This window comes from Aquarana catesbeiana, linkage group LG02 (genome assembly GCF_042186555.1).
Source record: "Aquarana catesbeiana isolate 2022-GZ linkage group LG02, ASM4218655v1, whole genome shotgun sequence".
NCBI lineage: Eukaryota > Metazoa > Chordata > Amphibia > Anura > Ranidae > Aquarana > Aquarana catesbeiana.
Window position 1 is genome coordinate 388,598,080 of NC_133325.1, and position 16,917 is coordinate 388,614,996.

Genomic DNA, 16,917 nt, shown 5'->3' on the forward strand with positions numbered 1-16,917 from the left:
AGACACAATGTATAATAATTTCATGCGCAGAAATAAACTAGGAAATAAGAAAGCTATACAAAGAACTTACTGAACTCTCTTGTGTTTTGCCATTGTACTGCACTCTAACAAATGGGTCTGATGCTCCGTTCCGGTCCTTTCTTGCCAAGTCTCTGAAAGGTAAAATGTACACTGAGAGATAAAGCTCAGTCGGGGATTAGTTGACTTTATGTAGGAATGTTAAATAGAGTCTGCAAGACACGTAACTTTTTCTAGTTCTAGGATCACTGCCAAATAAAATGGCAAAAACTTTATTGGTAGATACATAGTACTGTATATCAAAGATGAGGCTTTATAAGGAGCGCTATTGTTCTAGAAGTAACAATTGTTCTAGAAGTAACAAATCTAAGCACCAGCTACAATTATCGTTATGTGTAGGGATTAACAGCAGTTATAAAAACACCCTTCCAGTTTTATAAAGGTGCTTATGGATGTAAGTGTACATTCACTTTATCTGGTTGGGTAAGGTCAAGAAAATAAAAAGTGTATTTTCATTTTTGCAGTCAAATTGGGATAACACTTACTATTTGGTACATGTCCCCATTCCCATAGCATAACTAAAAAAATAATTAAAAACTGCAGCTTACTTTTTTGGGTCCTCTGTTCTAGATTAGCAAAAAAAAATCTTAGGTACTTCTTTTTGTTTATGAGGGAACTGAGCATCTATGTTTGCTATATCTAACTCAGTCTGAACCGTTCAGGAAGATCTTCATTATCAATTGTAAATAGATTTGAACACTGTCTGTCCTAACAAAGGGCCAAGGGTATAGAGGCTGGGCTTGCATGTTATTAAAGACAGACATGGGACAGGCTCACTCTAAAACTGTTCAAAAAAAACTTGCAGTTAGCCATGACACCTCTTCCTTAGAAACATATAAAAGTAACAAATAATTGAAATAAAAAAATTAGGCATGCTGTGTGAATGATAACACATAACAAACATACTGTTTAGTGGGGTTTTCTCATATTTGACTGCAAATATGGAAATGCGCTTTAAGTCTGTAAGCACTGCCCAACAGCTCTTCGACACAGTGTCTGAAATAATTGACTGGGATGAATCCCCTCCCCCCTTTTCCTAGCACACAACTTACAGGTTAGGCCAATGTGAGCAAGCATATTAGTACAATGATCCTTTATCCCTTAAGTGCTTTGTATCGCAGAAAGATATCTTCACACATGTTGAAAAAAATATGTGACTGATAACTAATGATTTATTTCACTTCACAAAAAAGGATATACTAGATGCCTATTAATTTAAATAGGTTCAGACAATATTCAGAATGGCTTTGGGATACCACGGCTGTACTGTACATCACCAGCCTACCTTGGTTTGGGATAAGCTATTGACCATGTTGAAAAGTTTCAAGAGAAAGCTTCCTGTTCCTGTGCACTGCAGAGATATACATCAATGCCACACAGTATATACTGGGACACAAGCACATCTGCAAAAGATTTTCGGGTGTTTGGATGTCTCCATAGTGTCCATCCAATATCAAATGTTTTTGCCTATATTAAGATTTTTTATACATTAACAATGCTTAGAATAATATTTTAATAGTGTGGTATAGTGGTTTAGAAGCATTTTAGTCAATAACATGTAGATCGAATAAAACAAATGTCTAGCAGCTGCCATATAAATAATATTTTATTACTACAAAATAAATACAGTCGAACCTAATAAAATGGAAAGGCTGAAACAATAACATTTCAAATGTGCAACTTTTAAGAAAATTAACATTAACATTCACTTGAGAATCAAACAGGTTTAAAGGTCTGCACTGACTTGTTCTTGTTGTTTTCCGTGGCATTTAGTCTAAGGTAACCCCTTCACTGAGCTGCTCTGATGAATTAAATGTTTCCTTGAGGGTACTTAATAAAATGATAATCTTATTTTCTAGGTCACCAGAGCAATAAAAAAAAAATAAATTAAAACAATGCCCTAACTCGGGAATCATATTCTCTACCCCCCATACTAAGATAAAATGAAGGGTATACAGAATATTGCAGATGACACACAGTTGAATGAATATTTAAAAAATGTACTTATTTTCTGTGATGCCAAATGATAAGCAATGACCCTGAGCGTCAAGCAAACAAGGATTGAGCCACTCAACTTCCAGAAGCCCAGAGTATGTTTATTAATGCCATCCAATACAGGGAAAGTCCACCTGCTCCTCCGACATGTTTCACTCCATCAGGAGCTTAATCTTTTGCCGGACATGATCGGACTTTCCGACAACAAAACCGTGGATTTTTGTTCGAAGGGTGTTGGCTCCAACTTGTCTTTTCATACACACGGTCACACAAATGTTGGCCAACAATTACGAATGTAGTGACGTATAAGATGTACGGTGAGCCAATAAAAAGGAAGTTCAATAGTCATGTGATATCTCCATTATGACCGCTAGTTTTACAAGACATATCACATCATGTGTACGCAGCATTAGAGTCTATAGACTAAGCTCCTGATCTAGTAAAACATGAAGGAGGAGCAGGTGAACTTTCCCTGTATTGGATTACATTAATAAGCATAAAAACAAATAGACCATGTACTAAAAAGTGCTAACCAATTATCGAAAAGAACAGCCGCCCTCACTAAAATTTTCACACACAAAAATGATTGACTGAATTAATACAAACTGTGCAGCACTGTCACTTTAAGTAAATCAATAACAAACAAATGTTAATAATTCAATTAAAACGATATCACTGTATATAAGCATAGGAGTCCTACAGGTGCACTAATTAAATCAAAGTGTTAAATTAAATTAATATCACTGTGTATAAACATAGCAGTCCACAAGTGCATATCACTGTTTAAATCAAAGTCCACCAAAGTTTGTGAATAAATCTTCTTATGACACACCACCACTGTGTATCATCCACCAAGAATCCACAACGCTGCTTACCAGAGAGCTAGACCTTAGATGAAAAGAGGTCCAACAGTGCATTATGGAAAAATATCCCAATAGATGGTTAGTAGCAATATCAATCCCAGGCCCAGCCCTCCATATTTACACACAGCTCTGGTTAAGTTGCACATAAATCGCCTATCAAGGTTTACACACACAGGGAAAAGAGCATGGAGAATCAAATCACAATAGTGCAGTACATTAAAACACCATTTATTAAAATCAAGGCATGTACTCACACATTAGAAAAGGTACAAAACATATCAAAGTTGTCCGCCGGATACCCTGGCAGGTGTGATCACATCGGTGCGTTAGCTCTTCCCTACTCATTTCGTCCGAAAGAACATCTTCACAGGGTCTGGCATAAGTTTTTGATATGCTCTGTACCTATACCTTTTCTAATATGTGAGTACATGCCTGGATTTTAATAAATTGTGTTTTAATGTACTGTACTATTGCGATTCTCCTTGCTCTTTTTTCTGTGTGAGTGATTGACACCCTGATGGGCAATTCATGCAGAACTGAATTATACCTGTGTGGAAATACAGAGGGCTGTGCCTGGGATTGATCATTGTTACCATCCATTCAATAGGGTTCTTTCCCATAAAGCGCTGTTAGACCTCTTTGCATCCAAGGTCTAGCTCTCTGGTAAGCAACGGTGTGGATTCTTGGTAGTTGATACACAGTGGTGGTGTGTCATAAGATGATTTATTCACAAATCCCGGTGGACTTTGATTTAAACAGTGATATGCACTTGTGGACTCTTACGTTTATACACAGTGATATTAATTTACTTTAACACTTTGATTTAAAGTGATTGTAAAGTCTTTTTTTTTTTCCTGTAAAAATAACAAATATGTCATATTTACTCTGTGAAGTGGTTTTGCACAGAGCAGCCCCAATCCCTCTTCTGTGCTCCTGACCCCTCCCTCCTGTTGAATGCCCCCACAGCAAGCAGATTGCTATGGGGGCACCTAAGCCGAGCCGCAGCTTTGTGTATCCACTCAGACACGGAGCTGCGGTTTGTCCCGGCCCCCTTTCTCTCCTGATTGGCTGACTGACTTTGATTGACAGCAGCTGGAGCCAATGGCGGCGCTACTGTGTCTCAGCCAATCAGGAGGGAGAGTCCCAGATAGCTGACACACTTGTGGACATCGCTGGACAGAGATGGGGCTCAGGTAAGTATTAGGGGGGCTGAGGGGGACTTCTGCGCACAGAAGGCTTTTTATCTTAATGCATTAAGATAAAAAACCTTCTGACTTTACAACCCCTTTAATTAGTGATATGCACCTGTGGACTCCTATGCTTATAACAATTTAATTTAAAACTTAATAATTGTTTGTCATGGATTCACTTAAAGGTTGTACAGATGGAACTAGCCCAAAAATAAGACCTAGCATGATTTTCAGGGATGGCTGCAATATAAGCCCTACCCCGAAAATAAGCCCTAGTTAAAGTCCTTGTAAAAAGATGTAATCCTTTTTGTAAAAACATTATATAATGTGCAGTGTGTCTCCTTTTTTAATGTTATTGTGGAAAATACTTTATTTACAGCACCGCTGGGCGCTCACGTGACCTGCCGGAGATCTTCTCCTCTCCTCCTGTCTGATGACAGCGACCCCTACCACTGCAGCACTCGGAGCGGGGCTGATGTCAGCGGGGGATCTCGGCCCCTCCTTCTGCACTATTCGAAGCGGGGAAGGAGAGCTGTGGCTGATCCCTTGAGCACCCAGCGGCGCTGTAAATAGGGTATTTTCCACAATAAAGTTACACAAGGAGACACACTGCATATTATATAATCTTTTTACAAAATGGATTACATAATTTTAGAAGGACTTTAACCAAGGTTTATTTTTGGGATTACAGAATGTCATAATGCTGACTCCTGAGCTTACAGGGGGGGGAAGGGGAGAGAAGACAGGGGACACAGGAACTTTTTAAAAAACATTTTAGAGAGGGGTAAATGACACAGCACAAGCACTGTGCTGTTCAGCATGCTTTAAACAATCAGGATATATATATATTTTTTTTTTGGGGGGTTACAACCATTTTAAGATCGTCATTGTACATACCGTAAATAAATAAAAAATACTCTGAAAATAAGCCCTTGTGTGTTTTTTGTAGCCAAAATTAATATAAGATCCGGTCTTATTTTCGGGGAAACACGGTACATAGGATATACCCTATACAAGCCTCAACAAGGAATGGAAGGCCAGCATTTCCTGATAGGATTGCAATGTTGGAATGCACCCCTATGGTCCTTGTAAGTAATACAATCAAACCTGATTGTAAGCAGGGCAGAATGCTTCCCATGGAAGGGCCAAAGCTGCTTTCTTCACAACAGGTGAGAATGCTGCCAAGGAGCAATGGCAGACCTGGAAGAAAGTAAGCTTGCATACCCTGATATGGGATGGCCAATTCAGTGAGACTCCTATCTCTCCGGACCCAAGCTACCACAGCCAGGCCATTAGTCTACTTTTGAGAAGCAGGATGCTAAAGCAGTTCAAGGGAATGAAGAGCAAGGCTTTCTAGAAGAGTCCATAAGGCATTCACCAGTAGCCTGGCCAAGTGGAGTACTTTAGCCACTTGGGCCAATCTGGAACTAGTGGATTTTACCCCCCCCCCCAGAAATTTTTACCTAAAAAAAAAAAAAAAAAAAAAAAACAGTGCATGAATATGAATGATTGTCCATTATATTTCACTTAATGATCATTAGTGAAAATAGTTTTTTGGCGTATAAAGCAGGAGGCTGACGAAAAATACTCTGTGTACTTTGTTTTCTTTTACATTTCCTCAACTTACACTAATGTACCTGGAGCTACAGGTACAATAATTTTCAGCAGGGGTTCCCTAAGTCCTAAACATGGGTTCCTCTGGGGTAAAAAGTTTGAGAAAGGCTGTGCAAGAGGCAGAAGCACATACCTAGAGGTAGAAAACGATGTCCCCAATAATTGCCAGGAAAAATGTCGTATTTGTTTACAACCATTTCTGTTGTAAACTTTGATCTGATAACTGCAATTTCGGAAGTATAGAGCAAAGACCAAAGCCTGTATAGGGAACCCATGACCTTAGCACAAGCTCAATGCAGAGATAATAAGTCTCTCCCTTAGGCCCCTTTCACAACGAGGCACTTCTAAACCGCCAGTAAAACACTGAGCGCTTTTGAAGAGCTTTTCATGCGCTTTTGAAGAGCTTTCCATTCATTTCAATGGAGAGGGGCGCTTTTTCACCGCCCTGCCAGCACAACGCCCCAGTGTGAAAGCATTCATTGATTTTAATGGAAATAGGTTTTCGTGAGCTTTTCAGACGCTTTTTTTAGCGTGAAAGCACCTGAAAAGCGCCTCAGTGTGAAAGGGGTCTTAGTATGCAGTTTGTTTGATGTTTACCCTGCAATGAGTATTGACTCCAAAAGAATCATGTACAATCTTAGGATCTGAGTGCACCTTTTTATATGAAAAATAGCTAGATAGACAGTTGTCAACAATTGGATGATCTGCAAAAGTTCAACAACTGTCTACTCTACATCTATAGCTATCCCAAATGTGAACAGCCAGACAGACTGAGTGGCTGGATCTTATCTACTGCTACCTTAATATCCCAATCTCAGATTAATAAATGCAATAAGAGCTCTTCTGAAATGACTGTACAATTTGCTAAATGGAATGTGACTCACCCTTTGTAAGTGCCATTTACTGGATTTTATGTATTCTGCATGAAATGTTAGCACATAAACATTTGCTGGTAAATTAGTTTTCTCTTCTCTGCTGACAATATGCGCTGAGATAAGCAGCGTACACATTCCCTAGAGTCAAATAGCCAGTGGCTCTAATAATTTGACTCCTATAAATACGTTATCCCTTAGAGATGTTATTTAGTTAATTAAGCAAGGTTTTCTTCTGCATACATTTTCTGAACACTTGAATATAACTTCTATTTTAAATGTAGCATTAAAGTAGCAAACACATGCTCCATAAATAGACGATGATTGGATGTTCTGATTTGTGCAGCACAGTTTCAGTCTGAGGCATCTGTGCTTGTGACCTGCAGGATGATTACACAGTGGGGGGATGGGGGGCAATTGCACCCAAACACATATTATTGCAGGTTACATTTATTGTTCGTGGAATCATACAACAGCATGTTTGTGGGTACAGCTAAACACAGGGGTGTCAAACGCAACTTTATCGAGGGCCGCATCAGCATTATGATTGCTCTCAAAGGGCCAGTTGTATCTGTAATACTAGATGTCCGGAGTATTCCACACCCCTTACATCAGATGTCAAGTGTCCGCCCCACACTCCCTTACATCAAAGTTCACCCCCCTTACCTTGAGTTGCTGCTGGGAAGCAGAAAGTGCAGGGTCTGGAGGATGCCCAAAGGAGGGCTGGAGCTCTACTGCAGCTCTAAGAGAGGTGTGAGGGCCACATGAAATGGCCTGGAGGGCCGGGTTTCGGCCCACGGGCCTTCTGTTTGACAAACGTGCTAGAAGATTGGTGCTTAAAGGCGCTTTTTACAAAAACCTCCCAACCCCCTCCCTAACCTAATATACATGCATATCTGGTCCCTCTACCTTGTCCTGCATTTCCTGCAGCCCAACTGGTAAAGATTTAGTGCTACACACCTACTAACCCTCACTACATTTTAAAGGCATGTACACCTACTGCAGGATAACATGGGGGTAGTGGTTCAGTTTTGCATATTTAGAAGACAATGGATGAGGGCTCCCTCCCCTTAAACAAAAAAAAGAAAAAAAATGTTGACCCATAACAATTAAAGTTTCCCTTTAAAAAGCTAAGACAGCCATATTCAGCACTGCAATATATAGGGAAATAGGTTAGATAAAATCACCCGGGGATCTGATCATTCTATTTGATGTGTCCGGATCCCCCATGTGTGACCAGCCTGTAAAGCCCATTTCCAGGCTAAGCTTCCCCCTACCCCCCTTTCCATCCCTCCCTATCACCTACAGCACCTCTCAGCCATCTGCACATTATTCTGTTGTAATAGTGACTTATCCCTTGCTGAGACCTCTATGACTGGCCTGTATAAGCAGATCTAATCACCGTAGACAGTTCTCATCAGATAGCTTGAACTCACCAGACACAAATTCCTCAGTGTGGGTCTTTATTGCAAGCAGCGGGTATAGCAAACAACAAAATGTGGCAGATGAATGAAAGACGGTATCTGCAGGTCAAAACATGGTAATGTGTTCCCAGATGTGAGCAGATTGCATGAAAGGCTTATACAGAAGTGGTCATCTCTTATCCTATAAGCATAATGAAGGAGGAACAGGAAGTACAGTGGGAGGGGCCACAAAGAGAGTATAGAAAGGAAACACAGAAAGGCAGGTGCAACAACCGATATAACCACAAGATGGCAGTATATTAACCAACTATACAAAAATTAAAGTGATTGTGTTACTGTATTACTTTCCTCCTCTGTGCAAGGGTTTTGCACAGAGCGGCCCCGATCCTCCTTTTCTGCGGCCCCCCTGCAGCGCTCCTGGCTCCTCCTCCTCTCGAGTGCCCCCTTGGAAAGCCGCTCCTGGAAAGCAGGACTTGGCCCCGCCCCCAGCTCCTGTGTCACTGGATTTGATTAACAGCAGCGGAAGTCAATGGCTGCGCTGCTATCAATCTATCCAATGAGAACCCGAGACAGCGGCTCGAGCTGCTGTGCTCGTCCCCGTTGCTGGAACGATCAGCTCAGGTAAGAAAAAAGGGGGGGGGGGGGTCTGGGGGGGGGGTGCTGCAGCACAGAAGGTTTTTCACCTTAATGCATAGAATGCATTAAGGTGAAAAACCATGAGGGTTTACAACCCTTTTAATAACAATGGCTATGGAAATTAACTATATGAATTCATACACAACATGTGTAACAGCACACAGATTATTAAAAAATACTATACCCTCTAAAGCCTCTTTTATAACTCACCTGAGTCCGCTGTACATGTCCCTCTCTGCACCGCTTCCAAGAGTGATGACCAGTGGATTCAGCACTGCAGTCTATCACCGTCATCATGTCATCATGCTTGGGCAGCCAATAGGAAGTGTCTGGGAACTGCCTGGGTTGTGTGGACACCTGATAAAGGACAGCCCTACTCTGCAGTGAAAAGGATTTAAAAGACCTCATCATGTAAACAGGAATTTTTGTTAGTTTTGTGGGCATTTAGAATATACTGTATATATATATATATATATTTTAACTAAACCAGCGATTAGTTGGTGGGTGGGGCATGGGGATGGCAGGAGAAGGAATGCCAAGAGTTCAGCTTTAAGTCCTACAGTTGGGTGGAGCCTTACCTCTTGATTAAAACATGTAAATAAAGTACAGGAAATATATAAAGCTATACATTCTTATAAACAGGTACAGAGGTTACACCTAGTGGTAAATGGTGTAGTAGTCTATCAGTGTTAATTTTGGCATCAAATTTCCATTTAGTTTTAGTTATAGTCTTTGGACTAAAATGCCATTTTAGTTTTAGTCACATTTTAGTCATCTGCAATTATTTTAGTTTTAGTCATATTTAGTTGACTAAAATCTCCAGTACATTTTAGTTGACTAAAATCTCCAGTACATTTGTCGACTAAAATCTCCAGTACATTGTGTCGTTTGAGGAGGCCTGTAATGCACAATGCTCTGGGACGGTGGTCTGAGAGGCCAGTAATGCTGCACAGTGCTCTGGATGGTGGTCTGAGGGGAGGCCTGTAATGCACAGTGCTCTGGGTGCTGGTGGTCTGAGGAGGCCTGTAATGCACACAGTGCTCTGGAAGGTGGTCTGAGGAGGCCTGTAATGCACAGTGCTCTGGGACAGTGGCCTGAGAGGCCTGTAATGCACAGTTATCTGGATGCCAGTGGTGAGATAAGGTCTGTAATGTACACAGTGCTCTGGACGGTGGTCTGAGGGGAGGCCTGTAATGTACACACTCACTCGGCGGTCTGAGAAGAGTTGTAATGCACAATGCTCTGGAAGGTCGTGAGTCTCAGGAGGCCTGTAATGCACGGTGCTCTGGACGGTCCTGTGAGAAGGCCTGTAATGCTGCACAGTGCTAAGCGCCCTATGGTCACTACTCGCTACCCTGCTTGCTGGGAGCGGAAGCACTCACGTTCTCTACAGACAGAGCTCCAAGGAAACCGGAAGTCCACGTAGGTAAACCTCAACCTTACATTTTCGTTAAGTTTTCATTCGTTGGCGAAAATGGAATTGATTTTCGTCAGTTTTCATCGATTGACAAAAATGTGTGGTACTTTTCATTTAGTTTTCGTCATTATGATGAAAATGTTTTCGTCGACTAAATTAACACTGTAGTATATTCTCATGCATTTTCTTCAATAAGAAGCAAGTAACCCAAGAAAGGAACCTCCTTTACACCCAAATGATTATTAATCATCCCAGCCTAGCATCTATTAAGAAAAAGAAAAGTTCTCTAATTAAAAGATGGTGGCACATTGCAGTGTACACATTACGATTACAAAAAACGAAAGAATCTTCATGAGTGTCTGACAAGCACCAATTAGTGGGCACATGTAAGGACACAGCAAGCTTATTATTTTTCTCTTAAAAGGCTTTTATGTGTTTCTTTTTTTTGTTTTACACAGCAGTCTGTTGACCAAAATTTGTCCAAGTTTAAAGATGTACGGACAAAAGATTTTCTTATTTTAGTTCACTGCTGATGGTGCTTGTTGTTGCAGTCACTATGAAACAATTGACTGTTGATTGCCCATAAAACAAGGTATTTTCAGGATTGTCATTTTTGTCCCAACGTATTTTTAATTCAACCACTGTCTACAGGACCATTTTACAAATATAATTCCCTGCAGGCCAGGGAAACCATGCCACTATTATCTCCATATTTTGATCCCTACGTGAATCATTGTCTCTGTGTTATGTCTGGCCAGCATTAGCTTTTGTTTAATTTTTAGACCCCTTTCACACTGAGGCTCTTTGCAGGCGCTATAGCATTAAAAATAGCGCCTGCAAAGTGCCCCGAAACAGCGGCTCCATTCACTCCAGTGTGAAAGCCTGAGGGCCGTGCTGGCAGGCCGTCAGAAAAAGTCCTGCCAGCAGCTTCTTTGGAGCGCATAAGGCGCATTAGGAGCAGTAAACTCACCGCTCCTAAAGCGCCCCTGCCCATTGAAATCAGTGCCGCCGAAACCGGCGACAAATCGCTGCTGTAGCAGTGCTTTGCCGGCGGTTTTATCCATTTTTCGGCCGCTAGCAGGGGGTTAAGAGCATCCCACTAGCAGCCGAATAGCGCTGCAAAAACGTCGGTAAAGCGCCGCTAAAAATAGAAGCGTTTAACCGCCGACGCCCAGGGCAGCTCAGTGTGAAAGGGCTGTTATGATTATACTGAAAATAGTCCATGTTCCGCCCCATGCAAAACAAATGTGTGTTTGTAACAAAGCACAAAAATTCACTTGGTTTTGGCTTATAATAGTTTTATTACTGCCCCCATTTTCAATAAATAATGAAACATTGAGATACACTATGCAAAGTAAACATGTCATGAGAAAAATATGGAGGCTGCCACTGCTGATCCTGTTTTCCAAAAATGTTAATAGTGTGGCTCTCATGCGACCCTTTGGCTTCAATACCTTGAGTCACTAAACCAGAAGAAGTATGCAGATATGGTTTTGCCAATTTTCTCAGACTTTTCTGATCTGCAAACTTAACCTGGATCACTGACTCCGCAAGTATTGCAGGAAGTTGGTCAGAATAACAGCCTGATAAAAAGTCTATTAAGAAGAAGGTAAGCAATGGCAGGTTATATTATATTTATCTTAGAACATGTTTATTCGGAGGCTTGTTGGTAACTGAAATATAATAAAAAAACACAGAGAAGACAGTAACAAACACTGGGGTCATGTGCAGATAGGAGTAATCGCTTTCCAGGAAAATACTAAGTTCTATTCTAATTACCCTGTGAAGGAAAGATGTCCATACTTACCTATGCTGAGGGCGCTCTGATCTGATCACATGATCGGCTCCCAGGGGCCAGCTTCAGTGTAGAGGAGGGACAGATGACAACGGATGCCTCATAGTAAGTCTAAGGGTGACGACACTGCACAGGCATTGCAACCATTGTCACCAATCTCTCCTCTTCCCTGAAGCTGGCTGCTGGGGAGATCATGTGACCAGACCGGAGTGCCTTCAGAATAGTTAAGTATATCTTTCCTTTACAGTGTAGTTAGTATAGGGGGTGGGTGGGAGCAAGTTTAAGCTTAAAGATTATTCACAATGGGGTATGGCGCTCCCTATAGGATTATATGGGATGAGCAGCTACAGCGAAGGGGGAGGTGGGGGGGGGGGGGGGGGTTGTTATCCCTTGGTGTCCTGATGTGTGATAGTGTAAGCTGTACCAAATATCTAAAAAACACCATAACCCTTAGTGGGTGGTTTACGGTACCACCAGTAAATTGTGCCAATATAAGCAATCTTAAGTGATAAAAAATCATAAAAAAGTGAACGCAAGAATATAGAAGGTGTAAACTAAACACCTATAATTGTGATGGGATTTCAAAGAAAAACCACCATATAGTATAGTGGTTTAGCATTGAACAAAGACATAAAAGTGCACCTCTGCCTAATAGGACAAATAACACCAAACAAATTGTAAATAGTGATCATAGTCCATAGGGTGATACATTTCTGCAAAAAAACGGTGTTCAAATTTTCTTCAAGCAAAACCGTGACTGGGGTGCTTTCAGATGTTCTTAGTGACTTTTGTGCTCCCCCTCAAGGGTCCCCACTCACCGGATCCAACAACCCAAAAGGGGCAAACAGCATATTATCTCCTCCACGATCTCCTCACCACCGCGATCATATAAGGCGCCCAAGGTAGTCTCCGCTCTCCGTATTGGTGATTAGATTATATTCATGGTAGCTCCCTCTCCACACAATTCCTCTTCTTGTATTTTGTACAGCTTACACTATTAATTCCTCTTCTTGTGTTTTGTACAGCTTACACTATCACACATCAGGACACCAAGGGATAACAACCCCCCCCCCCCCACCTCCCCCTTTGCTGTAGCTGCTCATCCCATATAATCCTATAGGGAGCGCCATACCCCATTGTGAATAATCTTTTACTCTTTTGGAGGATCCTTAGGGAAGCTCCTTTCAGGGGGGCTGCATACCTCAATTCTTTGCCCTAAGCGCAGCCATTATACATATTTATTTAAGTTTAAGCTTAGTTTAAGCTTAGTATTTGACTGTACTTCTACTTAATGAAATGTAATAATTTTGAACAATACAACAAAAGTGATATAATATACATACACAGTTCAAATCTCGGCCAGTTTAGCAGGAATGGCTGAGATTCTAACCGTTAATGGGCAGGCTGAATGTACCAAGTTGATCGATCGATAACTTGGGTACAACCAGCCAGCCGGATTCTCTTGTGATTTTCGCAAATTTAGAAAAATTTCTTTCCTGCAACCAATTGACTCCGTGTATGGCCAGCCTAACTCTACCTATACCTCTGCTCTAGGCATTCAGACAGCACACTGAGGGCTGGAATATGGACAATGGGGCTATCACTGCTAATGCTCATTCTAAAAATATGCATTTTCTGGCTGTCATATTCACCCTCTTTCCTCAATAATGTACATTTCTTAAATGGAACGAGTATACAAGTAAAGATATCTTAATTCACAGATATGCAAATTTGTTCCCGATCAGTGATTCAAACCTGACTGAACCCAGTTCGTTAGTATACTAGCCAGAAAGCTAGCATCAGCTTATACTGATTCCATCAAAGCTTAACTCCATAAAAGTGACAACGGATCTAAATGCAGAAGATACAAGTACTCTACATTGTTGACAGATCACAACTAAATCTTACCTTGCTTCAAAAACAGTACAGCGCAGTTTACGAGACAATTCGCTGTTTAATATTTCAATTTTGAGGTGAATTTCTCCTTGAACTTCTTCATCAGGATCAATTTCTGTTAAATTCATCCATCCATTGTATCCTGCACAAAACACAATATTACTCATTAAACTATGCTTAAACCTTCAAATGCTCAATTTCAAGGTTGTTCTCTTTAAAACCAGCTAGTTCACCATGAGTGGCTAAATGTGTATATCAGTAAAAAGAACTGAACCGAATCAATATGAACTGCCAAAGTCTGAAATATAGGGCCATGGACCCATTCACCATTTTTTAGTGCTTACACATTGCAAATACTATTCTTTGGCTGAATATGATAAATCTTAAGCTGACACTTAAAAAACTTTTTCCCAAGTCAACGTTTATATACTGTACAGAGGCATACTCATATCCTGCAATCAGTGATTTGTAGCCAATGGCTAGGTCTTATAGCACTGGTGCCTACCTTCCTAATGTGGGAAAAAATGGCATGGGATTGAAAGTGGTCAAAAGGTTTTTTATCTTAATGCATTCTATGCATTAGGATAAAAAACCTTCTGTGTGTAGCAGCCCCCCTCAGCTCCCCTAATACTTACCTGAGCCCATCTCGATCCAGTGATATTACAGAGAGTCTTGTCTGCCCAGGACTCTCCCTACTGATTAGCTGAGACACACAGCGGGCGCCATTGCTCTCAATTAAAGTCAGTGAGCCAATGAAGAGAGAGTGGGGTGGGGCAGAATTGCGGCTCTGTGTCTGAATGGACACACAGAGCAGCAGCTTGGGTGCCCCATAGCTAGCTGCTTGCTGCGGGGGCACTTGGCAGGAGGGAGGGGTCAGGATTGCCAAAGGGGGACCCGAGAAGAGGAGGATCCAGGCTGCTCTGTGTAAAACCATTACACAGAGCAGGTAAGTATAACATGTTTGTTATTTTTAAAGGAAAAAAATTAAGACTTTAAAATCACTTGAAGGAAAGTTTTTTCAGCTGACAATTTTAATCCCCCATGGCAAAAGATTTAGTAAATTTCCTTTCGTCTGCTGTGCAACCTGGTATTCTGTTGTTTAATTATCCCAGCAAAGTCGCAAGAGCGGGGCAATGGGAGTTTAAGATCTATGGCCACTTTAAAACCGAGCTCCAGGCAGATATAAAAAATAAATAATGGTACATAAGGCCTAAAGCCTTGGGTTAATTTTCTAAAGGAGTACTATATTTTATTTAGTTCAATAAAGTTGTCACTTCAATCATCCAGGCTGTGCTCAGATTTGGGTGATTCCTAGCTGGTGTAGGCAAAAGTAGAATTCAAAGCAATAAAACCTATTTACATCATATTGAAAAATGAGTACATACCATAATTATATACGAATACAATTCTGTATGAGACTTTGAAAGTATTCAAGATATATGTACACAAAATATAAAACTGAATACTTTTATTGGGCGGATAAATAAGTTATTTTATGTATATAAAACAAGACAGAAAAGGGGCTGACAATATATACACCCAAAATACATTGTCGCTATCCAATGCATCTCTACAATTCCGATGAGTTTAAAAAATCTTCCTCAGAGGAGAAAAGACCCCATTCACACTACAAGAACGTTTTTAATTATCCACAAAAATAAATTTATTTTTAGATTTTGTGTATGTATATAGTATCTTGAATGCCTATAAAATCCACATACAGAATAATCATAGTACAGTATATGATTGCAGATTTGAGGGATGTTGGCATTCTCTTTTGGGTGAAATCACTTCCATATAATTTCTACATGAATATATATTTGGTTTAGCATGAGGTTTTGAAGTATTTGGTCAAGTTAAAATGCACATGTAGTATGTTTTCCATATTTTAAAACAGTATACTATATGAGCAGCAAAGGTATATATTTTTTTCAGGCAAAAATAAATGCAAAACATGTGCAGGGAAAACATTTTGAAATGAGTTAAAAAAGCACATCAATGAACAAAAACGTCCAATAAGGATGCCACAACAAGCATTTCAAAAACACACACACATAACTGCATGCATTTTCACAATGCAAAGTCTGAATCCGGTCTAAATCAAGCAAATTAATGTCCTTATTTTCATTCCTCTGCACAAGACTGGGTGACTTTAAATAGCTCAATTTTAATAATTGCAGAAGACAGTAAATCACCCCTACAGTATCAGAACTAGCGAACCTTCTCATAGAGATAGCATGGTAATAAAGTTCAGTCAACTGTTTAAAAGCATGTGATCTGCTATGACTAAGAATTCCACTGAAAATGCCATAAACAGATTGAAAGTACATACTTCCCCTGTTTGACATACATATTTGATGTTGAAATCCTCAACAATACTGATGTTTCTAGTTTACAACTGGGAAGTATTTTCAATCACCATATGGAAGTTCTAATGACGCGTACAGATGATCGGAATTTCCGAAAACCAAACCGTGGATTTATTTCCAACGGATGTTGGCTGAAACTTGTCTTGCATACACACGGTCGCACAAATGTTTTCGGAAATTCCGATCGTCCAAAGCGTGCTGACGTACAACACGTACGATGGGACTAGAAAAAGGAAGTTCAATAGCCAGTGTGGCTCTTCTGCTTGATTCCGAGCATGCATGGAATTTTGCGTGTCGGAATTGTGTACACACGATCAGAATTTCCGACAACGGATTTTGTTGTTGGAAAATTTGAGATCCAGCCTTCAAATTTTTGTTGTCGGAAATGCCGACAGAAAATGTCCGATGAAGCCTACACACAGTCGGAATTTCCGACAACAAGCTCACATGGAACATTTGTTGTCCGAAATTCTGATCATGTGTATGTTCAAATTAGCCTGCAAATAAGCTCTCATCTAATAAGATTGTAAGTCTCCTTTAAATCAAACCGAAATGTGATTAAAATAAAGCTCCTGCAGTTAGCCTGGTCATGAACATAACATTTAAGTGGTTGAAAACTCCAAAAAGCAAAAAACCTGCAAGACAAAAGCATAATCAGCTAGTATGCATTGCATACTAGCTGATTATGAAATACTTACCTACTTACCTTAGATCGACGCTGTTACAGCGGTCCCCGTACACCGCTGTGACCAGCGACATGTCTCCTGG

General features: G+C 40.5%; 1 protein-coding gene across 3 annotated transcripts in view; it reads right to left on the bottom strand.

The window, feature by feature from the left end:
* LOC141128111 (ras GTPase-activating protein 4-like) overlaps positions 1–16,917 on the bottom strand; it is a 248,708-nt gene that overhangs the window by 86,544 nt on the left and 145,247 nt on the right. For all 3 annotated transcript variants that reach the window (XM_073615193.1, XM_073615194.1, XM_073615195.1), the window contains exons 5-6: positions 13,793–13,922; positions 71–152 (exon numbers count right to left, since the gene is read on the bottom strand). In XM_073615193.1, coding sequence (XP_073471294.1) covers positions 71–152; positions 13,793–13,922 — 212 coding nt within the window. The remainder of the gene's footprint in view (positions 1–70; positions 153–13,792; positions 13,923–16,917) is intronic.